The sequence below is a fragment of the Camelus ferus genome, chromosome 15 (assembly GCF_009834535.1).
Source record: "Camelus ferus isolate YT-003-E chromosome 15, BCGSAC_Cfer_1.0, whole genome shotgun sequence".
Lineage (NCBI taxonomy): Eukaryota > Metazoa > Chordata > Mammalia > Artiodactyla > Camelidae > Camelus > Camelus ferus.
The window spans coordinates 7,356,432-7,380,257 of record NC_045710.1 but is presented as its reverse complement, the minus strand read 5'-3'; the positions used below and the strand labels follow the sequence as shown (position 1 = coordinate 7,380,257).

At 50.5% G+C, this 23,826-nt stretch overlaps 1 protein-coding gene across 1 annotated transcript in view; it reads right to left on the bottom strand.

Moving 5' to 3' along the window:
* The window catches only part of GREB1 (growth regulating estrogen receptor binding 1), a 124,468-nt gene that overhangs the window by 12,068 nt on the left and 88,574 nt on the right, over positions 1-23,826 (bottom strand). Inside the window, 13 exon segments of the mRNA XM_032497042.1 lie at positions 1,887-2,029; positions 2,959-3,117; positions 5,305-5,407; positions 7,944-8,572; positions 11,377-11,466; positions 12,742-12,938; positions 14,743-14,858; positions 15,715-16,054; positions 19,165-19,282; positions 19,285-19,300; positions 20,718-20,913; positions 22,285-22,465; positions 23,123-23,320. Of these exon segments, the coding sequence (XP_032352933.1) occupies positions 1,887-2,029; positions 2,959-3,117; positions 5,305-5,407; positions 7,944-8,572; positions 11,377-11,466; positions 12,742-12,938; positions 14,743-14,858; positions 15,715-16,054; positions 19,165-19,282; positions 19,285-19,300; positions 20,718-20,913; positions 22,285-22,465; positions 23,123-23,320 (2,486 nt within the window).

Below are 23,826 nucleotides of genomic sequence, written 5' to 3'. Positions count from 1 at the left end.
GTCCTCATCCCCACTCGGTGGATGTGGAAACTGACATCGGGTCTTGGGCTCACTTGGATCCCCAAGTCCAGCCTCACTTCTCATCACTTCTCTAAAGAGGCCACCTCTCACTCTGTCTCTGGGCCCACACTGCCCTCCTGTGTGACCTCCCAGCCTGGCTCTGCCCAGACCCTGCTTATGCCTTCCAAAGCCTCAGTGCAGGCGTCCCCAGACCCCTTGTCCCTCCAGGCTTGTGGCCAGTCTGTGCTGTGTCCTCCTGGGAGTCACGGAGGATGGACATGGGCCAGGATACACGGGCTGTGATGCCCTAGTGTGGCTCTACTTTGAAAGAGCAGAGATGAGTGAGAAACAGATTCTGACCCAGGGAGGGAGCAAAGAGGGATGTAACCGAGGAAGTTTCATTAAGTCTTCCTCTCAGGGGAGCCTGGACAGAAGAAGGAAAAAGAACAGAACGGGTAGAGGCACGGAAATGCCAGCAGGGAGCTAGCGTGTGCTCCTCGGTGCTCCTCAGGGGCCTGGCTTCACGTCCCCTGCAAGGGTGGCCCAGACCCCGGCCGCCCGGACACAGACCCAGCCCGCCCCACTTCTCCAGGCTCTGTTCATTCATTCACTGCTGACCGTGAAGTGACCAGGGACTAAACCCTTCAAGTCTCTCCAGCTCTTTAACTTTCAAAATCAAGAAAATGTTTTCACTTCTATCTTTCTCTGCCTTGAAAGAAAAACTTCATGTCCAAGGGAGAAAAATGTTAGGAAAGTTTATCTGCGGCAAATGGGATTTCTGCTTATTTGTAATCCTGTAAAAAACCACTCATATGTATTTTTTAACTTTGTTGATGATAAAATTGCATCGTTACAAAAAATCTGTGCTATTAAAAAGAATACTGCCCACCTTCATCTCCTGGGACCACCCACCCTTCACTCTAAGCTCCAGCAACACGCACTAGAATCACTTCTAATTCCCCAGAGGCCCCTTGTCTCCCCTCTATTGCACGTGCTGTTTCCTTCCCCTTTCGTCTGCCTTGGCCCCATGGCAAACTCTTATTGATTCTAAAAAACCGTCCTCTGCTCCCTGCCCAAAATAGTATCTTCATTTATAAAATGAGGCTAATGATACTGCCTTGTGGGGTTTTAGTGAGAATTAAGTTAGAAGACTGACAGCATGGTTCCCTAACCAGTGCACCTTGTGCGGATCACAGGTGTAGCTTGAACACAAACCCTTTCCCGGGTCCAGCCGGAGCTTGGACGGCCAGAGTCCTGGGTCAGTGGCCTTATCCATTCACCCAGGGTTCAGGGACGGCAAACATCACTTTCTATCGTGAAAAAAGGTTGGGAAGTACTAGTATATAAGAAGTGCCTGGCATGTAGTAAGTGCTCAGTAAGTGCAAATTCCTCTCCTTCGCTACATAATTTCTACACTTCAACCACATTGCTTTGCCTGGCAGCTTTACACTGCTCTGAAGTGTTGCTTAAATGCACCTCTCCACCCCTAGACTGTGAGTCTTGAGGATGGGGACAAAGTTTCTTCATCTCCGAGTCAGGGTCTGGTACATAATAAGCACTCGGTAAATGTCTGTCGTACTGAACTTAATTGAAGTTGCTAAGATGTAAAGAAAATTCCGACATCTACAGTCAGTTAACTTTGCCACTAATAAGTGTGTAATCCCAGGGCAATTACTCTTCTGTAATGTCAGCAATCATTTCAGAGATGCTAGAAGGGAATGGAGGAGACAAGTGGGACCAGGAAGGAAGGGCTTCCAGAACTTTCCATCTCCCAACTTCGGAATGAAAATGTAGGGAGAACAGGGAAACCACAGAATTAGCCGAGGCGTGGCACGTGGCAGAGAGCCATGGGGGACACTGCTGGAGCCACGGGGCCTCGGTCCTACCTGGTAGCGGGGGTGGAATCCCATGTACTGGTGGCACTGCTCGCAGTGGTGGTATGTGTTGTACGCCGCATACTTGGACAGCCTCATCCGCGCCGTCTGACGCCGCACGTACAGGTCCTCCGGCTTCCGGTACATCCCTCTGTCTGCACAAAAGAGCAGCGCTGAAGGGCAGCAGGAGGCAGGACAAATGCTCCCTCCTGTGCCTATGCAAACTGAAACGCTGTGGCAGGATTTTGGGTGACCGCCTGTCACCCGTTTGCCCCGGGGCGACTCGGGGTCAGAGTCTCAGTGGGATAAACTAAGAGGCTACGTTCACATGGTGTCTTGACTCATGGACCTACGGATGTTTCATAAACACATGTTCTAGAATTTGCTCCATAACAACATATATCGATTGCCGACGTAAAATGCAAATACTGTAAAGCATGTGAATCTCCTGCCTGTTTTCAGGTGACTTAGCAGAATTAAGATTTTAACACTCAACCTCCATTAGAGAAGGTCTAGGTGAAGAATCCTTCTATGAAAGTGATCTATTCTGGGAGCAATGAAGATAAAATTGTTGGCTTGCAGTGGAGACTGGTGAGTATTTTCCTCTCACACCGCATTCAACCTAAATTTTCTAGTCAGTACTTAGACTCACACTGGCCACTCACATCCGATGATTGCTGCCGGCGACCCTGAAACCAGCAGGGTCACAACAGTGTGAAAGTCACCAGTCCCCGAAGGAGGGAGAAAATGAGAGACAAAGACAGAGAGGGAAACAGGTGCATTTTGTTACAACAAACCAAATTCACAGAGAAACATACATGTCTTTTTTGTCTAGTGACCAAAACCTCCAGAATATTCCAAGCAGGACAAACCATCCAGACTGTCCTCACCATTATTCCTGCCCCGACTGAGCAGCAGGTCTCCCTGTCCCATGAGGGGGCAACCTCAGCTCCTCACCAGGCTCTGCCAGTTCACCCACCACCACCAGATAAGTTCATCACTAACAAAATGCAGCTCATCCTTTTAAGAGACCACTCCCATGTCCTCTGGAAGAAGGTGGAAGCCAGAGATTGGAAAATCTGACCTTCGCTCTTTATGCTCTGATGGTGAGAACAAATCAGACTGGCGTCCTCGTACTTCGGGTCGTGGATGATGTAGTCAAAAGGCAGCTTCTTGAAGAGCTCCAGGTCTGGCCAGGGGTCACCGAGCTGGAGGTAATGCCACTCTGACTCTTCTGTGAGGTCTACGGGATGGGTAAGAACACAGACAGGTGGCAAGACAGGAATGTCAACTGTGCACGAGGATGACACTGGGAGTGGAGCTAACGTGGTGTCTACAGGTTCCCAGGGGCCCTCCACTGGGCCTCAGATGCTCCCGCACACGTCCCGTTTTCAGGATTGTTCTAACTTGGCAAGAAGCTGCATTCAGATCTATCTGTCCTGCAGAGGAACAATTGTATGCTGTTTCCTACGGGGTGGGTTTGCTCTTCTGTCTACACTAACTTCAGCTCCTCCCAATGTACCTGCCCCAGTGCTCTGTGCCCTGAATACATCACACTGGTTCCCACCACCAGTGGAACTTAACGTAGTTCTCTCTCTTGCACTTATATTTAAATGCTACCCATCCAGGAAGGCCCAACTCCTATCGCTCCACCTTGAGAAGGCCTCTTCTAAGTGCTCAGGCCCGTTGGTTTCCCCTGCTGAAGGCCAGCACTCCTCATGGCCCAACCACATTTTGCCGTTTGCTGTGTATTACCTTACATTCTAATTGGTATTGTCTATGACGCTCACCAAATGTTTATTGGCTAAAAGGTAAAAAAAAAAAAAATCTAGTTGGTCTAACTCAAACTTATGTGACATTGATTTTATAGATATGATATACATATTATATATATGACATTGATATATATCACTGTATATATCTGTATCTATCCTGCTATATTGTACACATGGGCAGAGTACACACCCAAAAGAAAGATAAAAAATAAGGATAGAAGAGGGAGAGGAATGTTTCTTGTGTATTTAATAGGTGCTCTGGGCTTCATATGTGTAACATCATTTAGTCTTCACGACAGCCTATAAAACAAGAATTATGCAATTTTACCAAAGGGAAGCCCAAGGAAATAAGAGAGAATTTGAGAAAATAGTCTTTGAAGTTTAACAGACTGGGTTTAAATCCTGTCTTTATCGCTGGTAAATCCAACAAAATGAGGAGATAGAAACTCAGCAGACCTGATAACTTCCATCTAAAATACAGTTCCGCACTATGGGAGAAATCGTGGAAAACTCGGTATTTAGATGAAGAGCCAAAAAGCCTCTTTCCCTTCTCCTTCAAAGGAAAGACGAAGGGCTGGATGGGCTTCCTTGGTTAAAGTCAAAACTCAGAGTCGGGAGCATCTAAAGAAGTTGTGTGTGTGGAAGTGGCAGGACTGCCTTCCTTGTCAAGGCTGAACACACTACATGGATAGACCACATCTTCCTTATCCACTCAACTGCAGACGGACGTTTATCCATCAGTGGACGACATATGGTTGTTCCTATGTCTTGGCTATTGTGAATAATGCTGCAATGAACATGGTAAGTATGTGAGGTGATGAGAATATTCATTAGAGTGACTGTGATGATTTCACAGCGTATATCAAATCACCAAGCTGTACACCTTAAACAGGCACAATAAAACAGAAGCGCTGTTAGGTGCCAGTGCAGCTTACTGGTACACTTCCTCTGCGACACACATGGGACTCCCCACACAAATCCTCATTCCCAGAGCAATAGGTTCATGTACCAGGCCAGGTTTCTGGGCCACTGGAGGGACAATGAAAGAGAAAAATGGAGATGTTTTACAATTAGCCTAAAACAGCTGTTCACCTTAATCAGGGTAAATTTTGTTCTGTGAGTGACGAGAAAAGGCTATTCCCCGCGTATCATGTATTTCCATTCTGCCCCCGGATATGGACCCAGGTGCTCAGTGGCCTGAGTGGGAACCCCACCGATGGACAAGTCCACCTTCCAGAGTCAGCACCCAAACCTAGTTTAGTTCCAACTCTGCCCCCTCCCTGCTGGGCTCCTGGACGTGTTACTTATCAGGAAAACGGAGTAACAATACCTATCTCTTGATGTGGTGCAGAAAACTAAATGTGGTCATTTATATAAAGCATCTAGCACAGTGTTTGACATTTGGAAGGTCCTCAGTAAACAGCAGTTATTTTTAGGGCGGTAATTTTATCCCCACCAAGGCCTCCCAGGCACTGTTCTCGTATTGAGCAAAATAACTACAAGGGAAAGATAAAAGCACTCCTACAAAGGCCCTCAGGACGAGTCTAACCAGGAACCTGAGAATTCCATCTTGAAAGTAAAAGCCATAACCAGAGTCACTTGAGAAATGGACTAAAGACCATTTCGAGCCCAAGCGCCACCAGCGGATAACTCACTGATATTGATCTCTTCTTCGTCGTAAACATCCACTTCCGTCAGCCGAATGAGCATTCTGGACAGGATGCTGAGGAACTGCAGGTAGGCGCCTGTTTTCCCAATCTGTAAAGACAGTAAGTTGGAGCCAACCGTCAGCACGCCGGCGCTGGCTGGGGCGCCTGCCACGCCTCCTGTCATCCATCTTTCTTAAAGATCTCACCTGATTAAGATGAGGGCCGGAGGGGAAACAAAGACTTGTGAGGGAAAACTGTGGCCTGAAGAAGCAGGCAGATAGGCAGACTCCCATGGGCAGGAGACCCACCCACCTACAAATCACTGCAAATGCCTTTTCAGTTTTAACTGGCCCCATTTTTTAAGCTGTTAGAAACCGGACTTCATCACAAGCTGAACAAAGGTTGCTTCAAAAAACAGACTGCCCATATAAAACATAATATCTTAAAAGAGTCTTGCATAATTGCACATTGCTATTCTTAAATTAAGCAATGTACCTGCAGAAAGATAACAAAATTCACTGTGGAAGACGTAAAAAGTTGGCATCACATTTCTTTCCTCCTAAGTCCAGGAAAATAAATAAAAGAATTTTCTCTTCTGCCTTCTCTTTCTTCTTGTATTAGAGAGGCCCCTGCTCCCTCAAGCCCAGCACTTGGCAAATCCAATATACCTGGTCTTAGTTCACTGAAGTTACAACTGGTTAAATAGGTACCCCTCCCCGACGTGCTACTCTCAGAATGTGCTTTCAAATTTCTTAGCTCAGTGCCTAGATCATGGTAAGTACTCAACAAATGTTGGTGAATGGAAAAAACTAACTTTAAGAAGAAAATATGAAACACAACCAGGGGGAGCTTCAGAGAAAATATTTGCAATACATACAATTGATCAAGATTTAAAATTTATCATCTAAACAGCTCCTACAAAGCCAAAGAAAAAGTCAAATGGACCAAAGGAAAAATAAACAAGAGAAACAAACCAGAAAGTCAGCAAAGACATGCCAATGACCAATAAACATACAAAAATAGATTCACCCTCACTAATAAAACTATGATACACTCTTTTCCAGTATCAAATAGGCAAAAATTTTAAAGATTAATGACATTCAGTAATGCAAGGGTATGGAGAAACCAGGACTCCTTTTTTAAAAACTTTTAATTTTTTCCTACTTTTTAAAAAATCACTAAAAGGAATATATGCCCATTTAAAAGGTCACGGGAAATATACACAAGATCTTATGGTAGCTCATAGAGAAAAAATGTGACAATGAACATATATATGTTCACGTATAACTGAAAAATTGTGCTCTACACTGGAATTTGACACAACATTGTAAAATGATTATAAATCAATAAAAAATGTTAAAAATAAATAAATCAATAAAAGGTCAAGAAATACAGATCCAAAATAAAGCAGAGTAAAGTCGCAAACCCCAGCCCCCTCCCCACGTAACTACTTCACACCCCTCCTGTCAGGGAGTTTTTAGACTTTTTCACACACGCAGACATGCGCATGCACTGGTATTTTTTTTTTGTAATTGATGTTACACTATGTATAGTTTATTCTGCAATTTGATCTTTAACATTTGACTATCTTAGAGAAATGTCCATGCCAGCACATAAAGACCCAGCTCAAACTTTCTGTGGTTGAACTGCACGATGCTGCTTAATCCAAATGGATTCAACCAAACGTGACCCATGGAACTTAAGTTGTCTCCAGTTTGGTTTTTTTTTTTTTTTTACTGCTGTCAACAATACAAAAATTAGCGTTCTTACACATCTTTGTGGGGGCTTGTGCTCCTTGGGATAGATTCCTGGAAAGGGAATGAACGTGCTAAGTGAAAAGCAAGCATGTCCTGAATTGAGACAGTGATGATGATGGTGACAATGACAATGCCTTCTAGGGGTCGGGCCATATTCCCGGTGCCCTACAATTATTCTCCTGTTTGAGGGCTCCATTTTTGTCATCAAGGTGCTATTAGTTTCCTCATTCTCAGATGAGGACCATAAGGCACAGAGAAGGCTGGAACCGGCCCAGGGTGTTAGGTGATGTTTTAGTCCAAATCTAAGCCCCAGCCGTTCCCTCAGGGCCCACCTTCCACTCCTGCACTGTCTGGCCAAGACCTGATACCCACCTCGTGTGCCCTCCTCACGTGGTCACGACACTCGACACTCACACCTCCCAGGTTCTGCCAGGCTGATGGGTGAAACAGTCTTTTGTTGTTGGAAAAATGCAAAGAGCTGGAGGATGGAGACAGGCCTCCTGCCACCCTGTCCTGTTTCACCAAAGTCTTGCAGGGCAGAACCAGGGGTTGGGCTCCACTTGCCAGAGTAGGAGTGAACTGTACACACTGGCTGTGAGGACTGAGTGCAATAACGTGGGAAATGCAGAACTGTAGTCTGAAGGAGCAGGAGGCACTCGCAGAGAACCCCTCCACCCACGCATGACACAAAGGAGAAAACTGGGGTCAGAGGATGGAGGTCACCCCGCCGTGGGGGACAGGGAGATCTGCCCACTCATCTACTTTGCGACATCAGAGATTCCGCTGCAGAAATAGCAGACACGAATAGGGGATGCTGTCGGCCCCAAACCTGCCTCTGGGCGGGAATACAAGCCCCCAGGCAGTCCGACCGCACAGGGCGGCACCCACCTGGGGGGGCCCGCTGAGCAGCAGGCGGCGCGGGTGGAAGCCGTCCACGCGGCCCTCGGCGCGGTTGCCGTAGTCCATGTGGCTGGGCCGGGGCACCGTCCACTGCCGGTAGTACAGGGACTGCTCTGTGGACGTCATCGTCTTGCTGAGCAGCGGCCGGAACGAGCTGGCCCACACGACCGAGTGCGAGGGCAGGAGCGAGGCGGCCTTGGGCAGGCCGCTGCTGTCGGTGGCCGTGACCATGTCGTACACCAGCTTGGGCAGGAAGACTATGGGCGGCTGCCGGCAGGCCTTGGTCATGGAGCACTGGGAGGCCTGCAGGACAAGCGGCCCGGCGGCAGGCACCATGGACGAGGAGGACGAGCCCGAGGAGGAGAGCTGGGAGGAGGACGAGGGGGCCGACCTCCGGATGCTCCGTCGGCAGGTCCTGAGGCCGGGGTCCGGCGGGGGGGCCAGCCCGGGGCTGTGCCGGCTGATGACGGCGGGCGGCTCCCACCCGGCCCGGAGCCTCTGTCTCTCACCGGGGGCCCTGCCCTCCTCTGTGGGGCCGCCGGGCGGCGGGGATCGGGCCTGCTCCCCCTGCGAGGGCCCCGCTGGGGGTGCTGAGGAATCACCGCAGAGCGCAGAGCCTGGGGAGAGACGGTCCGTCAGTCAAGGCCCTGAAACCGCAGCTCCTGCTTAGGCAGCGCTGACTACCTTCACTCGACAGTTACTGGGAATTTCGTCAATGAATCCCACCTCTGGTTAAACAGAGACTCTTCTGCCCTTCTGAGAAAGCCAGGAGGTGCTTCGGGGAGAGGGCCAGCACCACTCGCCTGGGCCCACGCACGCCGCAATGGCCTCTCCTCTGCACCCCTGCCCGGTCTGTCCCGGAACCCCTCACCTCCAGCACTCAGCCTACACGCCTACTCCACTTCTGTGCAGGTGGCTTCTGGAGCTCAAACCTCCCCTCTGCACAGCACAGTGATGTTTCTGGTTCAAACTGGCAGTGAAACTCACAGGACTGAAAAGGTTTGACTAAAGCTACAGTCACTCAGCTTCCAGAAGAGTTCAAGCAGCAGGACAGCAGCCACCCAAAGGCAGGGTTTCTTTTGCCCTCTCCCCGACGTGGACCATGCTGAGGGCCATGGTGAGTGTGAGTCCCTGGACACCCAGGAGCCACACGCTGGTCCCTGTCTTTTATAGTAAGCCAGCCACGTACGTCCAGGGCCTGCATGCCAGCTCCAAGCAGCCCCGCAGACCTCATCTCCACAGGAACCACATCTATGTCTCAGCTTTGCCATTTTCCAGGAGACGAGGGAGACTGTTTCCCAGGCAGGCCTGATATCCTTTTGCTACCCTCCTGGGAGAGGCCGAGCCCCTCCCCACGGCACTCGGTTCAGCCTGCACGCTGCTCACCACACGGCTCAGGCAACCTCCCCGCTGGATCTGAGCGCCCCAGGCTTACGCAGCCCCCAGCCTGCATCTGGCTCAGGTACAGACTGCTCATGGAAGGAGGAGCTGCGGCACCTGCCTGTCCCCTCGGCTGAAGGCCTGACCCCCGATAAACTGCCTCTCCTGTGGACAAGGGACCTGAGCTGATCAGCTCAGTCAGTGGAGGAGCCGAGGACCAGGGGTAGGGAGGATGGGCATCTGGCCTGGGGAAGGGGGACAAATGGGCCCAAAGGACATCAAAGTGGCCTGAGGTTCCAACAGTAGCTCATGGGGACCCTGAGGTCTTCACCCACTCCCCTAGGTTGTGAGGCCCAGACTGGAGGACCCAGAAGACAGAGATCCACACGGACATTTCTCTCCATCCACCCTCAGACCTCAATCGGCCTGCCCTGGTTGAGTCCAAGGGGGACTCTGTCAGTCTATGAAAAAGGGACCTAGGCCTGCCCAGGCTGACTCGTGTCACCCCCCCATCCTGACTCATGTGGCTGTGGCCAAGCCTCATTTCCCTGAGCCTCCTGAAATGTGGGGATTTCCTCATCCCTCAAATGTGGAGGGGGGTCACACCCAAGGCCACAAGAAGCATTTCATCAGAGACCCCCAAAATCTCAGGACTGTCTGGGGAATCCTAAGAAAGTCACCTCACCAGAGGAGAGAGGCTGGTTGACAGCTTAGACATGCTACTCCACCTGAAGATACTACACAGACCAGCATGTCCCAGCGTCTACCAGGAAGCTGTCAGGCTGGATGGGGCGGGGGACAAAGTACCACACCTCTCTACTCTCATGTACAGGTCATCCTTCTCGGCTCACCCCGTGGCACCCTGGGTTCCCTCTACTGTGTGGGGCAGAAGGACAGATGGCTGCGGCATTTGGCTTTTCTGACTGACTCTAGCCCGTGAATCTGATCTTTCTTCGCTCACAGAGTCCAGGCTTATGTTAAGGAGGCCTCGTTCGACTCCCTCTGTGAGGGAGACCCCGCCACCTGGCCCACTGTTATCCAAGGGCTGGTGAGGAGAGGAAAGAAGAGAGGAAATCAAAGCAGCCCCCAGGCCAAACCCCCTGATGTGCCCTGACTTTTGCAAGCAATGCCCTGACCGTGGCCAGGCCCACCGCACCCTGAGCTGTAGCCCTGGGACCACTCACTGTGCCCAAGCACCCCACGTACCTCCACACCCAGCGCCTCCTTTACCTGTGAAGTCTCCTGCACCTGGAATACCTTCCCCTGCAAGGCCCAAAGGCCAGCTGCTCTCCAAAACCTGCAGGGACCTCCCCTTCCCCTAAATCTGCCCTGCCCGAGACAAAATTAATTACTTCCTCCCACACGTAACCATAACATTTCACGTGTGTGAATGTGTGCAGAAAAAAACACGGCAGCCTGCTATTGCAACATCACCTGGTGCAAAGGAACAACGAGTTCCCTGAGAGCAGATCCACATCTAACTTGTCTCTCAATGCCCTCAGTCAGATAGAGAGTAGATTCTCAATAAACACCTGCATTGGGAAGACGTGATACTGTCTCAGGTGTGCGGGTCCCGACTGCTCCCAAGACCGAGGCCTCCCTTAGGGCAGAGACTAGGAGCATTTTATCCACAGGCCCCACGCCCTCCACCATAAAGCGGTCTGGGTCCAGGGCTCAGGGAACATTTGCTACCCAGCGAAGTCTTCTGTGACCAGTTCTCTTAGCCTTCAGACTCAACAAGAACGCTCCTCTCCCCAGATTCCCCAAACCAACAGCTGCCGGCAGAGCGCAGGGGGCTCACCCTCTGACACCGCCTGGCACCAGCCCTGCAGGGCCCCAGGCCACGGCCTCCTCCCGGGACAGGAGCCACTGCTCCATCTCCTCGTGTACCCAGACCCCAGCCCAGAAACAAAGTCCAGCTCTTCAAAGATTCCTTCTTCCAGTTCTAGTTGAAAATAAAAGGTCTCTTTCCATTCTCTGAAATCTCACCCCCCCAAAAACAAAGGTCCTATTGTGGGATCTTTAGCCCTTGGAGACTCACTAGACGCCTTAGAGGAGATGGATGAGGACACCGAGTCGTGGGAGCAGGACCGTTCTCTCTTCACGGGGCTCCTCTTCTCCAAGGCAGAGCCTGTTTCAAAACACACCCACTGAAGACACCTCGTGATCACTGTCCTTACGTTCCCCCAGCACTTCCCAGTTTACAAAGTGCATTCACAGGTGTCATCTCTCATCCATTCATCCATCCATCCATCCATCCATCGTTTCCAGGCACCATCCTCAAGGGAGTGCTAAGGAGACAGGAGCAAGACGCAGGGCAGGCCAGCAAGGCACTTGAGGCTCCGTGGGGCTCCTGCCCAGGGGCCAGGCTCCCACCCAGCACAGGGAGGCAGGACCAGGGAAACTCCTGGGAGAGGTGACCTTGAGCCAAGTCCTGACAGGCTGGCAGGAGTTTCCAGGCAGAGCACGGAGCAGAGGGAACTCGAGCAGTGGGGAGAGCACCTGTGTGGCCCAGAGGTGATAGAGCAGGGCACAGCCATGAGTTGAGTGCGGCCAAGAGCTGAGGGTGCGGCGTAGGGGCCAAAAGCCAAGAGGAGCAGATGGTGAGAGAACAGAGGTGGGTGGGAGATGCTGGGAGTGTGGATTCATCCCATAGGCAACAGGGAAGTGGAGGCAGTTTCATGTCAAGGTCAAGTCATGACTGTGAAAGGTTCCTACAGCAGCAGGGCATCTGTCGGGTGGGTCTTTCCATCCCCATTTTCCAGATGCACCATCTGAGGCTGGGAAGGGTGACATGACCCATCAAAGCCACACAGCCAGAGATGGAGAGGGGAGAGGAGTCCCGGTTTTCAATCTCTCTCTCTGCTACATCACAAACGCTTTGCGTGTTTGTAGTAGCAGCTTTTAATTTTTTCTCACTATGCTGTTGACTATAGCCAAATGCCGTGCACTGCTCTGATGTTTGTGTTCTATGCAAAATATGGTGTTGGATTTTGATGTCTGCAAATGAAACCGGCCAGTTTTCATAAATCCCAATAATGGACAGGTCCCGTTAATTCGCACAGAGGAAATAAGTGATGGAGTCTTCCACTTGGCAGTAACTTCACCAGCAATTCGAACAGAGCATGAACTTGAACCCTAAGAAGTCTCAATTCTTCTTCCTATTCTTTAAGAATTCTAGAGCTAGGAAGAAACGATAGGGATTTCCATTCTCTCACATCACCAAAAATTAGGGGAAAAAAGCAGGATATGAATTCATTGAGGGATTTGCCGTTTCCCTCAAAGACGATCTAGGTCATTCTCACCCGGAGCTGCAAGCAGCAGACAGTTCCCGGGTCACACCGAGCAGGGACGGCTGTCTAGACTCGCGCGGGGACATGCGGGGTGAGGGCTCGGCCACCCTCACCTTCGGTCACCAGCTCCTCGTCCTCGTCCGTGCCGCTCAGCTTCTCCGCGTCGCTCTCCAAGGCCTCGTTCCGGGCCCCCTTCTCCAGTGGAGCCTCGTTGCTCACAAAGTAGGCGGCCAGGCCCAGCTCCTGCTCCAGGGCTGTCCTCACCAGGCAGGAGGAGTTTATCAGCCGCAGGTCACAGTACCTCAGAGACCTAGAAGGACACAGAAGAAGGTGTCTATCCAGTGCCTTCCACAGAGGAGGCACCGCTCCATGCTGGGGGACCAGCACCCTAGGACTGGTGCACACTTTGTCACCGTGAGCCCTTAGCAGCCAAGTCTGTTTGATTGTGAGTCTCTGAGGGCACCTGCTGTGTGTTTAGCCTGGTTCTGCCTGGAATCAAAAGAGCACTGACTTTCAGGTCAGATGAAAATGAGGCTTGAGCCCCAGCTGTGCCACTTCGAGCAACAGAACCCTCAGTCAGCTGGGCAATTTCTTGGAGGCTCAGATTTTTTTCATCTGAACGATGGGAATAAATATTAATGACCAGCTGAGTGCACTATTGTGAGGATTATCTGTAATAAGTGGACATTTCATTATTCAATCAACATTTAAAATGTGCCCAGGACCATGCCTCAGGCAAGGGAGGGGACAGCAACCAAGGCATCGCCATATTGTATACGACTCTGTCTGGGAAGACGCCTCAAGGAGTAACGGAATTCACAGAGGAGTGGGCACGGTGGACAGGCCAGGGCAGGGCTCGGGGTTGTGGAGGAGAAACCGCAGAGGACTTGGCGGGGGGAGAGGCAGAAGTGGGTTCTAGTCGGGCTCTGCAACTTACTGCTCCTGTGACCTCAAGGCAAATGACCTTTCATTTGCTCACCTATAAAGCAGGACAGTAATACTACGGTTGCCAGGGGGGAACGCTAGGAGAGAAGTCTAGCCCAGTGCCTGATTCAAAGAAGGAACCCAATAAATCCTCGCTCAAATTTAAGATATTTTGTTTATTTATTTTGGTTTTTCATGGGAGGAGGTAATTAGGTTTATTTACTTATTTAATTTGCAGGAACATGGATGGACCTGGAGATTGTCATTCTAAGTGAAATAAGCCAGAAAGAGAAAGAAAGATACCACATATCACTCATATGTGGAATCTAAAAAAAGAGAAAAAGAGGACACAAATGAACTCATCTATGAAACAGAAACAGACTTGCAGACACAGTAAACAATCTTATGGTTACCTGGGGGAAAGGGGATGGGAAGGGATAAACTGGGAGTTTGAGATTTACAGATACTAACTACTATCTATAAAATAGATAAACAGCAAGTTCATACTGTACAGCACAGGGAACTATATTCAAGATCTTGTAGTAACTGACGGTGAAAAAGAATATGAAAACGAGTATCTGTGTGTTCACGTATGACTGAAGCATTATGCTGTGCACCAGAAACTGACACAACGTTGTAAACTGACTACAATATACCAAAAAAAAGATAGATTAAGACATTGTCTTAGTCCTTACGGAGCCGAGGAATGGAAGAATTCCTCCAAGTGAAGCAGCAACCACCCAGCTCAAACGTCCTGGGCCACCTCTGCCCGGCCTGTGGGCACGCAGCGTGCAGCGCCCTCGTGAAGCACGGCGTGCGGCCCAGTGGAAAGCAGCCAGCAGCCCTGGAGCCCGCCCACCGGCTTCGTCTCTGTAAACCTCAGTTTCTTCATCAGCTACAGGGTGTCCACCCACAGAGCCTGGCAACAGCCCCCGCGCCCCACCCCCCACGAGCCCCAGGGGTGCCCATCTGAGAATGAGGAAGAGCTGCCCGGTCTCAGACACACTTCACGGCATCTGCTGGAAAACCGTCACCATAAAGATGCAAATCTATGATGGTGATGATGGTGGTGATGTGAATGTGCCGCCTAGAGTTGGGCAGCGGAAGCGCGGCCTGGCAACCCCCCACCCCACCCCCGCTGTGGGCCAGGCAGCCGGCTCCTCAGGACCTGCCAGCACAGCCCCACTCACCTGGGCAAGGACTCCCCGTGTGGGTCCATCCCACTGAAGATGAGGATGCAAGGCAGGCCCTCCAGCTCCAAGTACGTCTGAGGCCTCCACTCCGCATCCTCAATTTTCTGCCACATCTGCAGATAATTAAAAAGAAATAAAGCTATAGGACGCCTGCCTTCCCAGCTAGCCCAGCTCAGGGGCCCCTGATGTCCTCCTCCTGACTTAAACCCCCGCAGTGCATCCTCTGATTTTTATCAAATTTATGCTGCAAATAAGCATATCGTCACTTCACCACGGGATTCCCAGCCACACAGGACACTGCCCGACACATATCAGCTGTTCTTTGAGAGAAAGTATACACTCCCGACTATCTAATATTCAGGCTGTGTTCCCTCCACTGTGGTGCTGGGCCTTCATGGTTTCTGCTCAATTATACTCTCAACACTCTTGCCCTAACTCTTTGGCATCTTCCATCCCTTGTAGGTTTAGTGAGAAACAACCAGGGCCAGGTACTGTGCTAGTTTGGGGGCTGAGGTGTGTGGGGGTGGTCCCTGCCCTTCAGGAGGAGGAGCCAGATGACAGGCAGGGAAAACCAAACCTGCCCCATGCTGGGGCTATGAGGCAAGTAGAGGGAAGGGAGGCTTCTTGAAAGAAAAGACACTGAGTTGAATTCTGCAGGCTGATGGGCTTTGGTTAAACAAAGGACAAGAATAAATGAACCCCCAGGAAGAAATAAAAGCGTGCCACAGCCCAGAAGTTTGAACCAGCAAGACAGTGCGTTTTGGGGGAGCAGTATTTATAAGTAAATGGGGTCCAGCTGGACCGAAAGATGTAGGCAGGGATATGGCCCGAGAGGTGGCTGGAGGGGTGGCTGGGTGGGCAGAGGCCACGTTAATGAGTCTGTCACCACCCCATCCTCCTCCCCTCCCCTTGGTTGCCATGCTCCACCCTCCAGGACTCCCAGGACCCTGTCACCCCGCCTGTCCCCACCTTGAGCTGCTTTAAGAAGTGCTTCCCGACAGTGATGCCAGAGCTGGGGTTGCCCAGGATGATCTCAAAGTGCTCCTCCAGGGCCAGACGCGCCCGCACGTGGGCCAGCCGCTCGTAGGCCACGGCGGCCAGCGGCGAGCAGGGCACCCGCAGCAGGACCATGAGCCCGTGGCCGCAGGGGCACTGCTTCGGGGAGTTGATGAGGTTCTGCGTGATCTCCAGCGTCTCCACTGACGTGTAGTTCTTCATCTGTGAGAGGCCGCGCACGGCCATCATAGCGGCCGCGTAGTGCTGCACGAGAACAAAGGTCCTGATCACCGCGCTGTGCAGGCGGGGAAACCTGCAACGAACAGAGAGACCACGCCGTGACCCGGGGCTGCGACCCCCAGAGACACCCGGGGCACTCCGCGGAGAGGGAGGCCTTCCCGGGGCAAACGAGTAACCAAGACATCTGCCATCTCGGGCACAGGCGACTCTCAGATTACAAACAACGGCGCTGCCTTTTGAAGCTGGTTGTTTGGAACCTGAAATAGAAGGTTTCCTTAGAAGTCAAGTCACAATCTGCTTTGTCATTTCCAGCTAGAAAACAGAAGCAAAGGTTTGTTGTTGTTGCCGTGCTTGCCAGCACCTGGCACATAGTAGCTGCTCACTAAAGATCTGTTCAATGACTAGATGAATGAGAAAAATAAGGGGGAGGGTGTAGGTCAGTGGGAGAGTGCATACCTAGCATGCACGAGGCCCTGGGTTCAATCCCCAGTACCTCCATTAAAAAAAGAGAAATAAATTAAAAAAAAAACCTAATTACTCCCCCCCCCAAAAAAAAGAAAAAGAAAAAATAATAAATGCCTATCATCAGCTTAATTTATAGTTCCTTGAGTTAGGTAATTTGCCCCAGGTTCCCAGTCGAAATAAGAGAGCCACCAGTAATCAGAATGTAAGTGCAGCTACCACACACCCCAGATTTGCGGGGACTATCCTAAAGGCATATCATTCATTTCAAGTATTATGAGTTGTTAGAAATGTAACTAAATGTGATTCTAATTTGACAGGTGAATTACAAATCCAAATGCATCCAGTAAGACCAAGAATCTTAGTTTTCAGAAACGGTGGTTACCATACGTCTCCACACAACTCCTAGGAGCTTGCATCATTCCCTACACCTCAGCATTCCAGAGTTTGACATTCTCTTCCCACTCAGTGAAATGTAAATTTCAATCTCTGTGCAATACTTACAGTTTAATAGAGGGGAGAGAGGAGAGGGAGGATGGTGGTGATGGTGACTCTTATGGTGGACTGGTGACAGTGATGGTGATGGAGATGGAGATGATGGTGATGGTGATGATGGTGGTGATGATAGTGATGGAGATGATGGTGATGGTGATGGAGATGATGTTGATGGTGATGATGGTGGTGATGGTGATGATGGTGGTGATGGTGATGATGGTGGTGATGGTGATGATAACAGTGGTGATAGTGATGGTGGTGGAGGTGATGGTGATGGTGGTGGTGATGGAGATGGTGGTGATGATGGTGATGGCAGTACCTAACATGAGCATGTAATGTGAGAGAGCAGAGCCAGGTGCTGCACTTAATGTTTCAGATGTGTTGATTGATTTAATTCTCCCAATATCCCTAGGAGGTAGGTATTGTCCCCACAGAGGACTGAGAAACTTTCCTAGTCTCATAGCCGATAACTGACAGACCCAGGACTCAAACGCAGGGGCGTGATCTTGGAGCCTGAGTGCTCAGTGCACAGCGGTTCCTGACCCAGCACGTGTTTATTTCATGAAACTCTCATAAGAAGCCACTAGGAAAGTGGGTTTGCTCTACAGATGAAGGTACAGAAGTTCAGACAGGTTCAACGATTTGCCTAAAGGTAAAACTAAGAAAGCAGAGCGCCAGGATGTAGGGTACTGTGGTCGGTCTGGCCCCCTGCCAGCTGTGAGGCCTGGCTCGGTACGGCTGAGTGGGTCTATTGTTTTGGAGTCAAGTGACCAGGATTTGGTCTGGCTTCACTGTAAACCCCCAACATGACTTTGGGCAAGTGACCTAACCCAAGTCTCTCTTTCTCTGCCAAATGGGGATAACAGTGTCTCCTATCTCACTGAGCCGTTCTGAGGATTTCAGGCAATAAATGTAGAGTCCAGGCCCAACGCCTGCAGCTCACAAAGCACTCAACACACGTCTGCTCCCTGGGGAGAAGCGAGGGAGCCGGGCAGGGAAGCAGAGACAGGGCCAAGGCCAGTTCTCACAGCCCCACTGTAAAACCATAGAGGGTGTCTCCCCTCAGTGAGCTCTGACGGCTCAGCTGCCGTGCATGAGGTGGAGAAGTACCCTGATTAACTCCATCAGCACCACAGAGCCAAGAGGGATTTAGTTTCTCAAAGGGTGCCGTGGGGAACACTGAGCCAGGTGCTGCATGCTGTAGCCGTCTCCTGGAGATTTACAGCACAGGAGGCACACAGGAGGCCCTGAGAACCCTCATGGGAAAAGAACTTTGTTAAATGTAAGGTTTCTCAAACACAGATGACCATGGAACCCCTGTTGGCATAACAGCTAATAGTATGTAGCAGTGCACACTGGAACACAGTTTGGGAAGCTCATGTCTACTTTGATCCCTTTTCCAGCCAGTGAGGAAAATGAGGTGCCACATGGGGAGAGCCTGTTCGACACCGCCAATGAGCAGCAGAGCCACCCATTTAGTTTTGTAACAGACAGGCTACCAAACTTGGCCCGGCTCTACAACGTATATAAACTACACACATGTCAGTGCTTAACCTCCCGGAGCCTCAGTTTCCCCATCTGTAAAATGGTGTCATTGTTAACTACCTCCCGGCTCTGCTGTGACAAGGTTAAAGAGGCAAGCTGTAGAGTCGCACAGACTCCGGGTTCACACTCAGGTCTGCCACCTGCTAGACGTGTGGCCTGAGAGAAAGCCATGGTGTCCCTCTGAGCCTCAGTTTATTTGCATAATGGGAATAATAGTAATAGTAAGTGGCTCGCAGAGGCCGTGAGGACTAAATACAACAACGAAAGTAAGGCTCTTGGAACGGGGATGGGCGCAAAATAAGCACTCGGCAGATTATTCCAAAGGACACGGACATGGACACGAAGCTGACTGTGACTGCCACCATCTCTTCCTTTACGCCTTTTGATATCTTGCCTCCCATTTTCTTGCCCTCCCTCGAGTCTCAGACATGCAATCCAACATTCCAGCATATTTCTGCCCATTCTTATCTCTAAAATTTTCTGTTGTTCTGCAATAGCACAACAGAGATGTCACCGTCACAAAATGCAGGTTGAGAAAGAAACCAGGGTCCCTTTAAGGGGGGGACTGAGTCACCCAAGAAGGGAGGAAGATGGACCCCTTCCCAGAACTCCCTGGCTACACATTCCTCACCTTGTACTTGACTACTGAGCATTGTCAGTAATTTCAAGAGAGAGGTGTACCTTTTTCCCAAGGCGGTGACCATGGCCTCAAAGGAGCTGTCGTATCTGAGCAAGGGGAGGCTATGTCCTGAGAGGGTGGACTCGATGAACTCGGACAGCCCGAAGTACCTCTTATTTCATGATACAGCTCTACTCCCTAAAACAGAGAAGCGCGTGGGTCATGGACACATTGTATTTGAGGGGACTGGGAGGGTCACATGCTAGGTGCACAGGAGAGCTGGAAGGGCATCTTGATCGAAACTGGGCTGACTCTGCAGTCCCTCTGATGACATTTTATAAATGTCTTTTCCTCTGCAGACCCAGAGCACAGAGCACTCCTTGTGTAAAGGCCGGTGCCTCCCCATTAGCTGAGACTTTTCGGTTCATTTGACCCCAGTACCTTTGTCAGTTTTGTCTTTTTTTTTTTTTTTAAACACACAACTTCCTTTGTTAAAATTGCTTCTTTCCAACAATTTTAGCTGGTTTTAGGAATAGGCAAATCAACTCTCTTGCATTCAGCTGCTGTTAAATCAGCAGAAAAAAATGCCTTTATCTAACCAGTTTTACTCACACTGACAAAATTCCCCCCAAACCCACATCAGAGATTATCAAACTTCAGAGCAAAGTTGGGGGAGGCCGTTAGAATTACAAAGGCACGAGCTTCACCCTCCAGCAGCACAGTGGCTAAGTGTGAGGACCATGGAATTGGCTGGACTGATTCACTTCCCGGGCTCCAGAACATTCTAGCTGCGTGGCTTTAGGCAAGTGACTTACCCATTTCCCTCTGCCTCATTGTCCCCGTTTGTAAGTCAGAAGTCACCCCTGGCACCTGCATCTTACATGAGCTCTTGTGATAAAGCACTTAGAACAGTGCCTGCCTGGCTCACGTAAGCACCACATACAAACTGCTGTTCCCACCTCTGACTCTGGATCGAAGCCACATATCAACACCTTCAGATGTTCCTCAGACGCCTCTGAGACACTCCAAAGAAGTCCAGAACTTGCTGTCTCTTTATTGTTTGTGTAATTAGCTAGAGTCCAACCACCCAGATTTCCCAAATTACCAGAATTACTGGTGTCTTCTATTTTGATGAGAAAATGGCAGGTGAAAAGCTGAAATAAAACTTGCCAGGTTTTGTGGATGTGGGTTCAGTTTGAGGAAGGAGATTTTGAACCTTGCTGCTTAAGGATGCAGAGGTAGGAAAAACAGGAACATTTCTAGGGCTTCTAGACAAACTTAGCGTCACCCTGCATGGAGCCTGAATCCCCACAGCTCTAGAGGGCTCTACGCCCAACACCGAGAGAGCAGGTGTTTAGAATGCTGTTCGGGGAGCTTCTGTCACCAGAGAAACAAACCAACCACATTGCATTTCATGTTCTAAGACAATCAGTGCACTGCAGGAAGGTTTCTAGAGACCAAGGAGGGTTTAAATCTAACTGTGGGGAGAATCAAAGATCCAAGGAGCTGGAACCCACTGACCCCCAACCAGGCTAGTCAGTCCAAGCTTTACTGAACAGAATCTTCCCGGCACCAGGTCGCGGCTCACCGGGCCCAGCAGCCCAGGGGCACTCACGTTACTGTAGGAGGCTGGCCAGTGGATCTCGTTGTAAGGGCTGATGAGGGTGTGCTGCGTCTGCAGCGCATAAGGGAAGGAAGTCACGTGGAGGGTGACGATGTTGGGGGCCTCCTTCACCTCCCTGCAGTTGAGCAATCTGTCCACCAGCCCCACGGACGGGTCACTTTGGGAATAGAGATTATGAACGGTGCTACTGAGGGGAGGAAAAGGGGGAGAAGAAATGGTAAGTGGAATAACGAGACCTGTTCCGGAATTTTATGAGGATCAAGCAGTTGGATAAACAGACAACAAGCCCCCCAAATTGCCAACAATTGAACGGCTCTCCCCGTGACTAGGAAAATAAAATTTAAAAAAAATGACTGGACTTCAGGGACTGATCAGGGACTCCCCCGATACTCATGACTTATTAAAAGCTTGACTGGGGGAACAGTATCTATAGCAACTGACTGCAAGGTACACAGTCCATCCAGTCCGCAGACAGGGATGCTCGCCCTGGAGCTGGCAGTGAGTCGCCTTTTCTCCCCTGGCCCAATCTGACCGTGCACCTGCCTCCTTAAATTTTAAGTCCTACTGACCTTGAAATGATCCAGGGAGGACATAAAATGATAAATTCTATACTAAATGTAAAAGTATAGGACCAGGAATGGGAAGCATTTTGGACAAGGGGCCTAGGAGACAAGCGCATCTCAGCCTTTCTCTGTGGGACAATGGCCTCAGCGTTCTCTTCTGTAAATCTAGGGGAATAGAAAAAAAATCAGTACTTCACCTTTTGGGTGGCAGGAAGCCACTCTGAGAAACCTACCCCCCAAATGAATCTGCACCATATAGCTCTCTACATAATTCAGAATGATCAAACTCCCCCATGCCCATACATGGACACTTGATTGTAAACCCTTTACCTAGGTGAAGCTTAACAGCCCTGGCCAGCCCTCAGCTTCTGACCCTGAGCTAAATCAAAGCCTTCCTCTAAGATCCGACCCATGATCTTCCTTCCATCCTCATCTGTGCCAGCAGCGGTGTCTAAACACACAACCCCAGGCCGGGCTCATGGAGATGACCCATCCTGGGAAACCACCAGGAATCCTGCCAGACTCCAAGCTTGACACCTGAAATTCATCTAGATTTACGTTCATTTGAATTGAGAAGTAAAATCACCCTGGGAAGGGCACCAGCTGTGACCCATGGTGTCCAGAGCCAGTGAGGCTCCACCAGGAAGGGGTCTGGGCCGAGCAAGTCCCGTCAGGAGCCCTTCCCGGCGCCAGTGTGGCACCCACTGCTCTGCCGCTCACCCCCTCCCACCTCCACGCCAGCCCCGTGATGCTGAGCAAGATGCTCCCCTTGCATAGTTTCCATGACGGCACCTTTCAGAGGCCGCACTAGATGATGCTTTAGGTAACTTCCAGACTCAAGGTCTAAAATACCTCCACAGCATCCTCCCACAGGTGCCAAGCCCCCAACGTCATTCATCTCTTTAAGTCTTGTGCCCACAGTCCCAAGGACTATCCATACAGATTAACCCAAAGAAGGGAGAGCTCAGTCCTGACACGTGCGAAGTCAGTCTAACCTCACAAGATCCCAGTGGGCGTGGTCGTGGATGAGGACGAAGAGCGTGTGTGGGTTCTGAAAGGAGTTTTGCAGAAAGGCCTTAAATTTTGTCTGCGCCTCGGCATCGAGCTTCAGAACGTACTGCTCGGCCCTCTGCTTGGTCATGTGCTCCTCTTCCAAGCCCAGCTCCAGTAAAACCCCTGTAACACAGTGAAAATCCATCACCCACCAGCAGACACAACAAGCACCTCCCATGTGGCAGGCGTGGTGCTGGGCCCGGAGGCTACGGGGATGCAGGAGACGCAGGTGAGTCAGGGAGGCTGACCCCCATGCCAACGACTGTCGTGCAGGAGAGGGGCCTGGAGGCGGGCCTGCTCCACAGTGTGGGGTGCACAGAGCAGCCCACGCGGGCACGACAAAGCTGGCTTCAGGAAGCAGCTGATCCCAGGCACGTGTGACTGAAGCAAAGGGAAAGGTCTCCCTCCCCATCACCCTAAGCAAAATCATCTCTGGCCCGAATGCCGGACCGTAGGTTAGAGGACTCCAAAGTGAATCCCCTGAGTGAAGACACTGACTCTCTGTGTGGTTGGTGTTTAATCCCTTTAAAGGCACAGGGAAAATACATTAAGTTGAAGCCAGATTATTGGGACATAGTTCACTGACTTGAGTGGGACAGAGGGAAAATTCAAGTCAACAGTTATTAAAATCATGGACAATTCACTTCCCCTGAGCATCCGTTTTGTGAGCTATGAAAAGGGGGTGTTACTACTTGCCTCGTCTACTTTAGAAGCAAAGATGGTGTTAAAATCCAAATTTGAAAGTAAACAGACACCACATTCATCCCAAAAAGTGCATACCTGAATGCCAGACATGGAGCAGAGTCTGCTGGTAGGTCACTTCGGAGGGCGGAATACAAATCAGAAAGTCCACCTTCTCGAAAGACCCCAAGTCCAGGTTTTGGGTGCTGGAATCCGCAATTGAACACACGTGGGAGAGGAGCTTCTGGGCCACGGCCAGCTGGAAGGGCCGGATGTGGTGAGGCTCCAGATGGTAACCTGGAACCAGAGTCCCCGTAAAGGTGAGACACACCTGCACGCAGATGGCTACAGCCCTGGACCTCTGCTAGGGAATCAGACAGTGGGCCCCCATCTAGTGCACCAGGTGAAGAGGAATGGGGAAAACACCAATATTTATTGAGGACCTGCTCTGGACTACACACCGTGATGGTCATTTCACACCCCTTTCCTAATTTAAAAATAAAAAGATAAACAGCGCTCGGGGAGCAGAGAGGCAGTGACCTGTTCTACCTGGAGGGGCAAGTTTGGCTTCCCAGGGGAGCTGATGCCGAGACTGGACTTTGAAAGAGGCTGCAGCTTCTCTGGAAGAGGAGGAGACCATAACAGCTCTTCAGGAACTTAGAGTGATTAAAATATTTTAACAATGCACATATAAACTGGAAATCAACCCAGAGAAATGTGCCATCTCAGGAAAAGTGTACAGACGTACATTTCAGGGTAAAATGAGACTGCTGTCCTTAAAGACGAAAATTAAAATTGGATGT